The sequence below is a fragment of the Ostrea edulis genome, chromosome 5, assembly GCF_947568905.1.
Source record: "Ostrea edulis chromosome 5, xbOstEdul1.1, whole genome shotgun sequence".
Taxonomy (NCBI): domain Eukaryota; kingdom Metazoa; phylum Mollusca; class Bivalvia; order Ostreida; family Ostreidae; genus Ostrea; species Ostrea edulis.
In genome coordinates, this window is record NC_079168.1 from 33576600 (window position 1) to 33590264 (window position 13665).

At 35.0% G+C, this 13665-nt stretch overlaps 1 protein-coding gene across 2 annotated transcripts; it reads left to right on the forward strand.

The window, feature by feature from the left end:
* On the forward strand, positions 1–3983 carry LOC125650891 (hepatic leukemia factor-like). 2 transcript variants are annotated; one of them, XM_048879463.2, is made up of 3 exons: positions 1–125; positions 1510–1786; positions 2041–3983. In XM_048879463.2, exon 3 carries the CDS (start codon positions 2053–2055, stop codon positions 2812–2814), a length of 762 nt encoding a protein of 253 aa, XP_048735420.1. In that variant the 5' UTR covers positions 1–125; positions 1510–1786; positions 2041–2052; the 3' UTR covers positions 2815–3983. The 2 variants fall into 2 exon arrangements, with proteins under 2 accessions (XP_048735420.1, XP_056021820.1); XM_056165845.1 differs by lacking the exon at positions 1–125 and having other exon boundaries at positions 405–1786.
* The last annotated feature ends 9682 nt before the right edge of the window (positions 3984–13665 follow it).

Genomic DNA, 13665 nt, shown 5'->3' on the forward strand with positions numbered 1-13665 from the left:
AAGAATGTACAGCTCACACGCTTACATAAGCCGTACACCAGCCGAGGGCTGAGGAGGAGGGGCCTCCTTAAAGACAATTAAAGTGCTTGACACTTCAGGGTAATTTGGATACATAGATCTGAATGGTATAAATTTTTGATTGATTCTAAGGAAGTAATTTTTTAAAATTCAGATTAAACTATACAAGTATGATTTATTCATAAACCATTCATTTGTAGGAATATATTTTCTGTAACTATTGTATATGTTTTACTTAGTAGGATTTTTATATGGGATGTTTTTATTTTGCATTTTACTTTTATTCTAGATGAACGATATAACACTCTGATCGTGATTTAAATCTACTCCGACAAAAAAATCCTATAAGACTGAAATCAATTAAAATTTAGTAATTACGTTCGATCATTATTTTAGAAAATTTAACTTACAATATCGATAAGGAATAAATGAGATGCTACAATATTAATAAAAGTTGGCCGTGATATTTAATATTCAAAAAACTCTGATGGGCACAGGAAATTATTCCATTTCTTCAATTTCTCAAAATTGCCGCATTGTTCCAAAGTATCGAACAAAAATGATACAACTTCCTAGTAATTCTTTATTCTATAGTAGACACGAATACAATGGCTTATAATGAAGGCGCTCGGTAATGTCTGTGACCATACAGTGTTGTATACATTTTTAAAAAAAATCATTTCATTAAATAAGAAAATACTACTGTTTTCCGACGCGTTTATTACCTTCTTTAAGATATCACGACTGCTATAAATAGACCAGTGATGAGTACTTTTGAATTTAACATCATCTGTAGTAATTCACAATCGAACCTTTCATTGTTTTGTCACGGTCGGCCTTGGAGGCTGATTTTTATTTTCATGGCGGACTCGTTTTTACCGGTTGTAAACAAATTGGACCAACATTATTTGCTTTAAAAGTTCAAGTGTCGTACAATGCAACGGCTCACAATACCCTTGTTTGTATTACGCCACTGTTATACCATATCGACACGAGGGTATTGATTGTCGGTCCACAAATAGCTCCGTCCATTCCCTTTAGTTTACCCCCAACAACCGTGATGGTCAGCTACCCTTCTCGTTAAAACGTGTCCCCCCTCATCAGTACTGATAAGTAACACGATGGTATTATGAACACGTGTAACGTGCGCTATTTTTAATTTACAATCAAGAAAATAGAGCCAATTAAAATGATACCGTAATACTTGGAGAATCAAGTTCCCAAACCTCCCTTTTTTCTGCTCCGTTGGTTAGAGAGCTATGATTCATATTCTTACAATTAAACTGCTGAAAACGATGTGTTTTTCGTGCTCCCTACTTCATTGGCCAAAACGCCTTGCGGTCAATTTGACCCCAGTAAACAACTTCCGGTAAACAAAGTATATATCCATTCAAAACTTCGCACGCCATCTCTTAGCACAACCCCTTTGTCCTGCCTTCGTTGCATAAATAGCTTATGTTGATAAATATTACTTTTATTTTAATATTGCAGTGGTCACTACCCATTCCCAAAAGCAAGGAACTCTAATGAAAGTGATTAGAAAACTAGGTCACATACGTCACATGCGCAGCGCTTTATGTAGTTATTGTGCAAGAAGGTCATTTCGAGTTCATCCACTGCAAATAACCGTATAAGCGACGGCTATCGGTTGGTCAGTTTTCATTTAGCTCTGGTCAGTGGGAGGTTCTTGTGTGTGAAGTCTTTTATCGGAATTTACTTGACTGTAGAACAAACCATCAATAGGAACAGTTCGTCTTGACATACTCAGGTAAAAAATTAATAATTTAATTTTTTATTGTAAATTTTATAATAAAAGTTTTGGTTTTTTATTTAGGTGCATGGTGTAATTGTTTTTATTTAAATGCTGTTCTTAGAGAGACGTATTGTTTATAATGACACTTTGGGAGGAAAATTTTAGTTATATCTTGGATGAAAAATAAAATGAAAACAATTAGAGGGAAGAAAATTAAGTACGTCAGGGTTAACTGTAATCTTCATTTCATCGTATATCTATTTTTACAGTACATTGCCGAAATGGCAGACACGGCCTTGGACTTGTCTTCAAAGCCTGGGGTGGACCTTGATCGAACCTCTAAATTCATCAGTAGGGCTTCCGCTCATTCTAATTCGGGAGGATCAGGAAGAAATTCCCCAGCCTCTTCAGTCCACTCGGACGGAAACGAAAGTGACAGTTCAACAAAGAACAGTGTATTCGGACATGATACCAGAGGTTGCAATCCCCCGGTCAGCTCGCTCGGTGAAAATTCCAACAGTGCCTCCATCAAAAGTGAGGAGGATGCTGGTAGTTCAGATAAACTAAATTCTCCAAGTGTGTCGAGACCTTTTAAAATGTACCCCATGGATCCTTTTTCAATATACAGTATGGCTACCACTACACCTTCATCACCTGTCTCCCCCACGGTTACCTCTCCAGCAGCGTTGGGGGTTCCCCCGTCTGTGTACGAGAATTCCCCGGGATTCCCGGGATTCCCGTTAGCTCCGTTGACTTCTCATTTATTGCAACGAAAACGTCGGTCCGAATCTCGACCGGATGTGTTGGATCCGAAAAAGACAAAACCCGTCCCAGAGGAAAAGAAAGATGACGCTTATTGGGAACGAAGACGGAAAAATAATGAAGCTGCGAAGCGTTCCCGGGACGCGCGGCGCCACAAGGAAGAGGAAATCGCCATGAGAGCTGCATTTCTAGAACAAGAGAACCTCAAACTTCGTGCTCAGGTCGCCATTCTGAAAAATGAAACTGCAAAGTTGCACTACATGTTGTATAACCGATTATGAGATTTGCTTGTTGAACCCGTTATTATGTATTATTTGTGGCATTGAAGGTGCAAAAGATAGATGAAAGTGCTAGATTTTTAATCTGTGAATCGGATTATTTTGTAACAGATTGCAATATAATGACACTGTTAACAGCGTTAATCTTGACAGCAAAACCTTCCATTTACACATTGAAAAAAAGAAAGAAAATCTATGCATTTGTGCAGATTAAATGATTTATATCAGGCAATACTCCCTGCAAAAATGTTTGACGTATCTAAGGTACGCTGATTTTACATCTACAAAACGATATGATGCTGATTTTTAAAGCTTTTATTTTTCTTCAAACATTGATCAAATGTTGAACTTGTATTCGCTTATTCAATAGTCCTGTCTGAATGTCGAGGAGTGGTCGTTTTGTGAGGATGATTTACTTGGAAAATGTGCTGATGTTTAGTGCTATGAATAAGGAGTGTGAAATTGAGAGAGAAATATTTATTGTCATTTTTATGTGCTTTTGTCTACACAACTTCGGCTGGGATAAAATCTCGGACAATCTTTACTCTTGTCAAAGTTTACAATCTATTTTCTATCAGAACATCTTTAAGTATACTATAGTCATTTATGTAGTGACATACTCATTCAGGAATTGTTATAATACATGTACATCTGTCACACAAAGAATGCTTCTGTTTTTATATTTTTATGAAAATTGTTAATATTTTTTTCTAAACCCGGTAAATCGTCATTGGTCCGTAAGATTCTAATTCATGCTTCATGAGAATTGAAATTAATATCGATGTATTTCGACACACCATGCAGTCCTTTTTGGTGTTACTTATATGATATGGGGGGAAAAAACAATTTGTGTATATGTTTTGAAATATTGCAATATAGCATGGGAAAAACTAGAGAAATGGCAAATTATTTTGAGTTCAAAATGTTTATTTGAAGGGGAAAAAATAAACGATGTTCGGTAATGATCTCAAGTGAAAATTTGAAATCCACTTTATTCAACCAAAGCTTCGTATACTAAGATAGGTATAGTTTTAATCTACAAACTGCTTATGTTGGCACAGGTTAATGATTGATATACTCGGTTTTCATCTGGTGCATCCTTTTAATTTTTTTTTCATATGTTCATTATCAGTGTTATTTTATCTCTACAAAAATAAAGCTGAATTCAACAATCCGTGTCTGATTCTTTATTCAGAGAGTTCTGTGGTAATTTGAACGTCTGTAATTACACAAATAAAATTTATGGACGAGATCTCCAGGTTTGAACAGGAACGTGGAGAATTCTGAGTTATGTGCTTTACATTTCATGTTTATATAAGAAATCAATTCATTTAATGAATGAAGATCTCAGTAGATTAAAAACACTGCAAGGGGGCAACATATCCATAGCTGTTGGTGTTTTGTCGGACTACAACGATCAGTAGGACGTGTGTACTCCATGGGAAGTGAACCAAAATTGTAAAAATAATTCAGATAATACATGTAATGTTATGAATATTCTCAAGGATTTCTAGCCCAATTTGATCACAAATTGCCAGGTGAACCTACCACGATGTGTTTGATGTTCAAACGTGTAAAATCGTGTCTCTGACCATGTTTTGAACTTTAAATGGTTATTTAACTATTTACCATTCGATACACAATTCTTGTCACGGTCTGTTGAAATTTTGCCATCTTTCTTTATCGAAACAGTCCAGTTAAGTCAACGATTACCTAGGGATTACCCAACGTTATAGCTGTGTATGATGTCACCGCCAGGGGTCCTTATGTAATATCTGGCCGAACTCGAAAGCAAACAATCGGAAAATAGGCCAAATCATTTACTGTGTTATCTAACATATTAACGATTGGCAGCGTATGTAATTGTCCTGAACACTGCTTACAATAGATATCAATATCATACATTAACCTCACTCGGTCAACTATACATTTTGGCATATGGAAATTATATCGGACACATGTGAGCGGAGCGATTAAGGACCCATGTTATAACATTGCACAAGGATACACAATTGAAACGGAAATGTGAGCGCCACAAAGATAAAGTGCTTCAAGAAATTGGAGTCAAGGCCCCACTATAGACGGATTTATGATTATCTAAACTGGGATGTCGTTGGAGATTGTCACAACGTTACATAAGGTGTATTGATTCATTTGGTATTCTGCATAAAGGCAGAATACACATCGTCTAAAGACCTACTTGTTTTGGCAAATTCAGTCAGCTATCTGACAAAGTTTCAAGAAATAAAACATACAAGGTTAAAACAGTCTTCTAGGTATGACTAAATTAATGGACATGAAAATTGGGGGTTTTGACAATTGGATACCTTTGTCAATTATAAAATAAAAGAAGCGTCACATTTTAAAGTGGACTAAACACTATTTATAAATTCTAGTTTGGGCCATCATATATCTATGTGATTATAAGCAAGAGAAATCCTCGCACAAGGGGCAAATGGCCAGTTTCATACAGGACTCGCGGCCTTTAAACTATCAAGAAATTGCATAAGATTTCCACACTGTTAGGTCAAATCCAGGAATGCCCTTAATCATTATGGCCTCTGCAACCACAAAGTACGGAACTTGAAGAAGTTGTATGTACTCTAACTCCGGTCATAAAGTTCACACGCTTTATTTTACTATCAAAAGTTAACACTTTCTATGAAAACGAAACAATATTTATTTAATTAATTTTATTTCATTCAATTATTAGGAGAGTTTTATCCCCAAGATAATATTTATTTCATGTATTGTCACATCAAATCATCAAATAAACAACAATATTATATTTTATTATATAGCTAATGAATAGTCTATTATAAAATCTGCGTAAAATCTAGAGAATGTTAGCGTTCAATATCCTGAGAATTTATTGAACGCTAACTTTGCATTGCGTAAATTGTATGCGCCCGAAACATTCCGAGTATGAGCGTTCAATATTGACGTTACCGTCACGACGTAAACAAGCCAAAATGGCAGACGACGGTCCTCCGAATCTGACAGAGCCGGTATTTGATATTTACTTAAGCAAAATGTTTTACTGTACTTAAATTATGATGTCCCCATTCACAAAATCAGTTTGCCTCATGCATTAATGACGGGTTAAATATTGAACAGTTAAGAAATGCATGCTGATATTGCACACCTTCACCTTAGATGCCAATATTGGTGAATTCTCATCTATTTTGGAGTATTTTGAGTGCAAAGGGATTTAATCTAACGACTAAATACTTTAGCTATATAATAAAAGGGTTATTGAACTTATATAGGTAAATATTGACAGCCACCTTGTGCCAATATTCACCAATATAAGTTCAATAACCCTATAATATTACACACACACACACACACACACACACACATATATATATATATATATATATATATATATATATATATATATATATATATAATCCAAAATATAAGTAAATATCCACACAAGTAATAGTATAATAAAGAAAAATTAGAACGCCGAAAATAACTCAACTGGTTTCATTTTCAATTTTCAAGAGTTATTTTCGGCGTTCTAATTTTTCTTTATTTATATATATATATATATATATATATATATATATATATATATTTATATTTATATAGTTACAAAAACGTTGTGCAAATATATTGGGGGTTTTTTAATGCGGGGGGATACAATAAGATTGTTCTCAAATCATATATGCAATAAACTCTCGAGTATAAAATAAAATCTATCTAAAATACAATACGTTACTGAGCGGAGATTCAAACCATCGAGCCCTTTTGTTAAAGTTCTGATAAATGAACTATTTTTGTACTGCTGTAAATAGTTTTCGTTTTGGTGAATTTATCTAACTATTTCATTTTCTCACCTAAACATTTAACACAATTTCTGTATTCAGTATAAACCTTGTGTTTAGAAAAAAATATGTGGAAAAAAAAGTCAATATACAAATGTTCTGAACATTGAAGAAGAATATATAAGAGCAGGGAACTCGGGATAAAATTAAAATATAGTTTATACATTGTATATGCCTGCTTCTACATATGTTTATGAGAATAGAAATGTTCCCGAGAAAGGATGGTTAACCCAGGAAATAAATGGAGGGAACAGAAAATTGAACATCAAAATCATTCTCTAAATATATCGTTTAATTTGAACACCCATCCAGTAAATTCAAAACATCCCACATCCGAAATACATTACATAATGATTTACCAGGTTAACAAATACATTGCATAATGATTTACCAGGTTAACAAATACGATATGAAACCAAATTGTTTTACGGAGTGTCAAGTTTTTTTTTATTCTATTAGATTTTGACAGAGTCTGAAATTTATACAAGTATTTTTCAAAAGTTTGCAAGAGAAAAATGAGCGGTTTCCATATGAGATTATTTAAAATTTCACAAATAACACGATTTTTTCTTTCTTTTTTAGTATTATTTTTTTGTTTGGAGATATATTGAGTTTAACATTAGACCCCAGTCTCTAAATTCAATAGAGAAAATCCTTTTAACATTTTAGAGGAGAGCCTGGAGATAGTGAATATTGAGCCATTACCAATAATGGCAAAAAGAATATTTATGTACAGAATTTGAAATGGTCAGCGACGGACAGTGGTCATTATATTATCACGTTTGGATGATGTTTGTATAATTGCATTTACACTTCTATCTCTCTTTCTCTCTCTCAATCTCTCTCTCTCTCTCCCTCTTTTGCTCGACAGAATTATTTTTATCACTTTCGAGTGGTTACTATATTCGCCTGGAATGCAAGGTTGTAGAAACGGTCAGGATGACCAAACAAATTCGCAATATTGAATTTCGTGTAATATATTTCAAACTGACCGACATGGAGGCGATTATGGTTGGTATTTTGGCGAGAAACGAGAAATCTTATCCCTTTTATCCTGTCTGTTTGTTTACATGACTTCGGCAGTAAGTAAGGGCATTTCAAATTACATAAACATTAGCATTTGTTTGACATAAAGTAGAGAAACCGCGCATCCATCAAAGCCCTTTTATCAGATCCTGGCCGATGCCCACATGGTGCTAGACCTGATTTGCCTTCGATAAATCGCTTGAATGACCAGCTCTTGAAACTGAAGTACACAGTGATGAAATAAGTCTTCAAGACTGTATCTTTAAATCGAGTTCACCGCTGGATGTTAATAGAATAGCATGTAAATCAGCGTTATTCCAAGTCAAAGTGATCCGCATAGTACACACTTTATACATACTGAATATTCATTAACATACACAGTAATCAACTTTTTAATTTAAAAAAAATCATTTTGAATATTTAAATTATTCCCGCCAGAAGTTCGGGTCTTCGTTGGAACAATATGAAACACGTTGCATTCGGGGCACACATTATGGGCACAGATTACTTTTAGAAGTGTCACGCCATCGCAATCTGCTTGTCCCTTCAATTATTAATCTCCCCAACTGTGTGCTAAATGACCAAACATCTAAAAATAATACAGAATGGGACCCATACAACACCAAACAAAGAGAACAGTTCCTGCATCCGGATTGGGATGCATCTCCAATAACACACCTATTGTTCGGGATCTCAAAGGCCGCTTACGACATGGCAGTAATATGTCCGGAGAATTCAATTAATTATATAATTCGATCGGCGTGGCCAACTTGTGTGAAATCCATAATTTACGACTGAATTGTTGCTTTCTTTTCTTTGCATGAAACGTGGGAAAATTCATCGTCATTAGAACCTGTCCGGGAGATTTCTATCATGGACATTTCCAGAAACGTAATGCCACTTGGGATTTCTTGTCAAATGCTCCAGCTTTTGTTAAACAGGTAGCTCTTTAAAGGAACCCATAACTAGGCACAATTGTTTCGCAACTAGTGCCGCAGACTTTGTTTCTGACCAATTGCTAACATTGAGTCATTGTGAGACAAGCTTTCACTGTGTAGAATTTTATTGAATAATTTACGTGTCAAAGTCCACCTCGTTGTTTGGTCAACTAAGAGCTGCTCTTGTAATTAAATTTTCATGAAGCGTGGCAGTATCTGTGATTCTGTTGTGTCATTTCCTGATTAAGACCGCGGAAGCAGTAACGCGCTGCTGTAATATCAGTGTCATCATAGCGCTGGAGACTCCGATACCCAAAGTATTAATCAATTAAATGACATAAGTCCTGATTCTATTGCTTTGATATATGATCATGTAGAACTTTCTTCAAGCAAGGCCTTTGGTCTCACTCACTTCCCAGTTGCAAGTTCCTCAACTCGACATTTATATTTATCGAGACGATGTTTTATCTATCAATAATAATAATTTTCATTCATATGTCGATTCGATATATCTCAGTGCACTCGAAATAAAAGACATCACAGAGTCTTATATATCTGTTTCGTATTTTGATACAAACGAGCTTGTTCCGCGTATCATCAATTTTTAAATGGAAGCAGGCTACTAACAAACAAGTTCATGTTACAGGGGTTTCAACACTCTTGTTTAAAGTCAGCATTTCGCAAATTCTATGGTCGTTATTACGATCTAGTTTGTCAATACAACCTGTCATTGGGTCAAATGCTGTCTGACGTGTTTCATACCAATCGTTAGGCCGTTCTATACCCACTTTTTGACTGAGGATTACTCTGCTTACCTGACCAAGGTATAAGGCTCACGGCGGGTATTACTCCTCTTAGTCACCTGATCCCACCTATGGTGTGTCAAGGAGCCCGTGTTTGCCTTCACCTTTTCATTGAACTTAAACATTGAGACAGGCTACTGACAAGCAAGTTCATGTTACAGGTGGTTCAACAGTCTCGTTTAAAATCAGCATTTCGTAAATTCTATATATATTGGTATAATGATCTAGTTTGCAAATACAAGCTATCACTGGGTCGAATGCTGTCTGGCGTGTTTCATATCAACTATTGGACCGTTCTTTACATACCGATATTGACTACGGATTACTCCGTTTACTTCATCCAGATATGGGGCTTGCGGCGGTAATGAACTTTCAACAGGAATGCTTACTCCTCCTAGCCACCTGATCTCACCTCTAATATATCCAGGGGTACGTGTTTGCCCTTCTCTTAATTTTGTATTCATTACAGGATTTATGAGATCGATCACTGTTTGTTATCTTCACTTGTAAACGCATATATTAGATAACATGCACTGTGGTTTCATACATGATTACATATACAGTGTAGTGATTATTGTTAATGATACGATTGTACATGCACTGTGATTTGATACATGATTACATATAGTGATTATTATTAATGATACGATTGCACATGCACTGTGATTTGATACATGATTACATATAGTGATTATTGTTAATGATACGATTGTACATGCACTGTGATTTGATACATGATTACATATAGTGATTTTTGTTAATGATACGATTGTACATGCACTGTGATTTGATACATGACTACGTATAGTGATTATTGTTAATGATACGATTGTACATGTACTGTGGATTTTTGACGTACGGTATCAGTGGCGCATATTCACGCAACTGCGATGATTTTTTTTCTTTCCTTATTTCAGCTATTGGGTCGATTCATCGGGTAGTGTGTTTTACGCCGATTTGGTAATACATATTTATGTATTTCAGCTATAGTTAAACCGATAAAACTACGTGGAACAGTTTTGGAACTTTGAAATTCCTCTGGCGGACTGAAGTCCTTCTCGTAGTACCACATGTGTATCAAAAGGGATAAAATATACAAAGCAAAAAAAATATGTTTTCAATTGCATGGTCCGTTCTAGGCATATATAGGCAAGGGCTACCTACATTTCCCGTTCTAGGCATATATAGGCAAGGGCTACCTACATTTCCCGTTCTAGTCATATATAGGCAAGGGCTACCTAAATTTCCCGTTCTAGGCATATATAGGCAAGGGCTACCTACATTTCCCGTTCTAGGCATATATAGGCAAGGGCTACCTACATTTCCCGTTCTAGGCATATATAGGCAAGGGCTACCTAAATTTCCCGTTCTAGGCATATATAGGCAAGGGCTACCTAAATTTCCCGTTCTAGGCATATATAGGCAAGGGCTACCTAAATTTCCCATTCTAGGCATATATAGGCAAGGGCTACCTAAATTTCCCGTTCTAGGCATATATAGGCAAGGGCTACCTAAATTTCCCGTTCTAGGCATACATGTATATAGGCAAGGGCTACCTAAATTTCCCGTTCTAGGCATATATAGGCAAGGGCTACCTAAATTTCCCGTTCTAGGCATATATAGGCAAGGGCTACCTAAATTTCCCGTTCTAGGCATATATAGGCAAGGGCTACCTAAATTTCCCGTTCTAGGCATATATAGGCAAGGGCTACCTAAACTTCAAGAACGTGTGTCCAATTTTGAAATGCACTTAATCGACAATAAAATGGCTGAACGAAGATTTGAATTATAGAAGGACGTTAGCCCCTCAGATTTTGAGCACAAGAACGAATATTGCTATATATGTGTTTATAATGGTTATTACTTAAACATATTGTTGTCGATTCCAATTTTGAAAGGGTTTGGAAAGGACTACATTTTTGGCGGAAGGATTCCTTAATAAAACAGATCCAAAGCATAAGTTAACGTCAATTATTATACCCCTAGGCATGAATTTCAATTTTCTAATTTATGATACAATTAGTAGAGACATTGGCCTAACTCTATTATTGGAAATTCATTAATTTAGTTGATATATGATTTTGTAAACAGAATGCCGACTCTTAAAAACCTCTATGTTATTTTGTTTGAAAATTCAGTATTTTGGCTAAAAATTCAAACATTTTATTCAATAACCCTTACTTTCATATGTTTCTTCTTAAATCCGAAGGCAATACTTTGTGCTTTACGTGCACTTTATTACCGATGATATGTTCTTTCTAACTCTCAAATTCCATATAATGAATTGTTCTGTATATCAAGTAAAAAAAGGTCATTATTTATTTCCAATCTACCAGCATTGAAGTGTTTTTTTTATATCTATATTGTTAGAAGCTACAGGACCACAATGTAAACTAGCTCTGAAACTAATTTTGCTATCCTGATGTAAACAAAGGACATTTTTATTATCATGATTATTTTTATTAGAAGGAGAAGACCTGTGTATTTGTTTGATGTATTGATTGACTTGTGATGTTTATGTTGTGTTGACAACAACAGACAAATCAAGTTTAAACGTATAAATCTTGAGTAAATTTTAGTGCAAAAAGTCAAATTTAACACACTGTATAGCTAAATAATAAGCACTAGGTTTTCTTTTTAATTCCATAATTCTCCTTCAATGTAAAAATCAATAATATACTTTCCTCTAAATTAACAATACTAAAAAACTCAGGAGCGAACTTCTTTAAGAGTAAACTCAAAATTGTCGCAATATATATATGTATATAAAGCTTTGCAATGATATTTCAAAGTCCAGCAGTCCAGGATTTCTCGAAATAAACTTAAGTCGAAACTTGGAATTAAGTGAGATTTTACTCAAATTTTGACTGCTCAAATAAAAGAAAACTCAAACTTAATTTTGAGATATTTTCGAGAAATCCAAGCCAGGCAAATTGTAAGAGCTCTCATACGTGTAGAATTAAGAAGCACTCTCACACATGTAGAATTAAGAATTCTCTCACACATGTAGAATTAAGAAGCGCTCTCGTGCATGTAGAATTAAGAGAACATACATGTAGAATTAAGAAGCACTCTCACACATGTAGAATTAAGAAGCGCTCTCACACATGCAGAATTAAGAAGCGCTCTCACACATGTAGAATTAAGAAGTGCTCTCACATATGTACATGTAGAATTAAGAAGCGCTCTCACATATGTAGAATTAAGAGAAGATGGCTACACATCCTTATGTCGAATGTACTCTTTGTTTCAACAATTCCAATTGATTAAACAAAGTATCTAATCATTAATCTAGTATTGTGCATCAACCTATCATATATATTTAGAATGTTGTTAGATGGAATTATGATATAGTTTTGTCTTCTCATAAATGCATAAAATTGAAAAACAATGTTAGAAAAGTTTCACAATTTACTTGGAATTAATATTACCTTTGGAAGAAGGGAAACCCCTTAGATAAGAGACAGACTGATATGTCGACAATTAGTTCTGCAGTAATAACAAATATTCATGATTTACTGTAAATTTCAAAACATTGAAATTTAGGTGAGAAAGAGTCAGTTTCAATATACTTTTGATTCAACCTAGAAGATATCACAATTCAATTTATCGTCAGTATGTTGTATTTTCATATTGATACACCATAACTTTCAGTCAAAAGAATTCGTCTTCTCCCATGGTCAGATGGCTTTCAAGAACTCGTGATTCTCTGCGATAAAGAATCTAATTATGATTAAGAATGTCGTCTTTTTGCCTTCAGATGACACGAGAGGGGGAGCTTTAATTTTGATGACCCGCGTGTGTCCTGTCAAAGGAGGGCAAATAAAAAAGAATATACAACTCATAAATACACGGGTAGCCCGTCCCGGGAACAATGCCCTCCCCAATGTGTCCAATAGTGTTAGTTTCCACGACCCACATCTGGCACGAGCTGAAATAGTTTCTTTTATTGAATTCAAAAACACAATAAAACAGATTATTTTCAAAAACGTCATCATAAAACAAAGATTGAAAAGCGAAAAATTAATGATACGAGTGTTCTATAAATATTCATAACCATTATGTTTCTTTATCCACCCAAGTAATGTGAAACCGATGAGTGGTTGATTAAAATGATATGAATTTGTGTTTTTCATTTGCGAAAGGTAATTCTTTGGATTGGTAAATGAAAGGCCGCTTCGCATTGGGGAGATGGTTTGACCACGGGCGACCGTTTGGTCATTCCTTTGTATACGGCCTTCATGGGATTAATTT

What these genes read in the sequence shown, in the direction of transcription:
- LOC125650891 (XM_048879463.2), top strand. Translation starts at nt 2,053, where the DNA reads ATGGCAGACACGGCCTTGGACTTGTCTTCAAAGCCTGGGGTGGACCTT.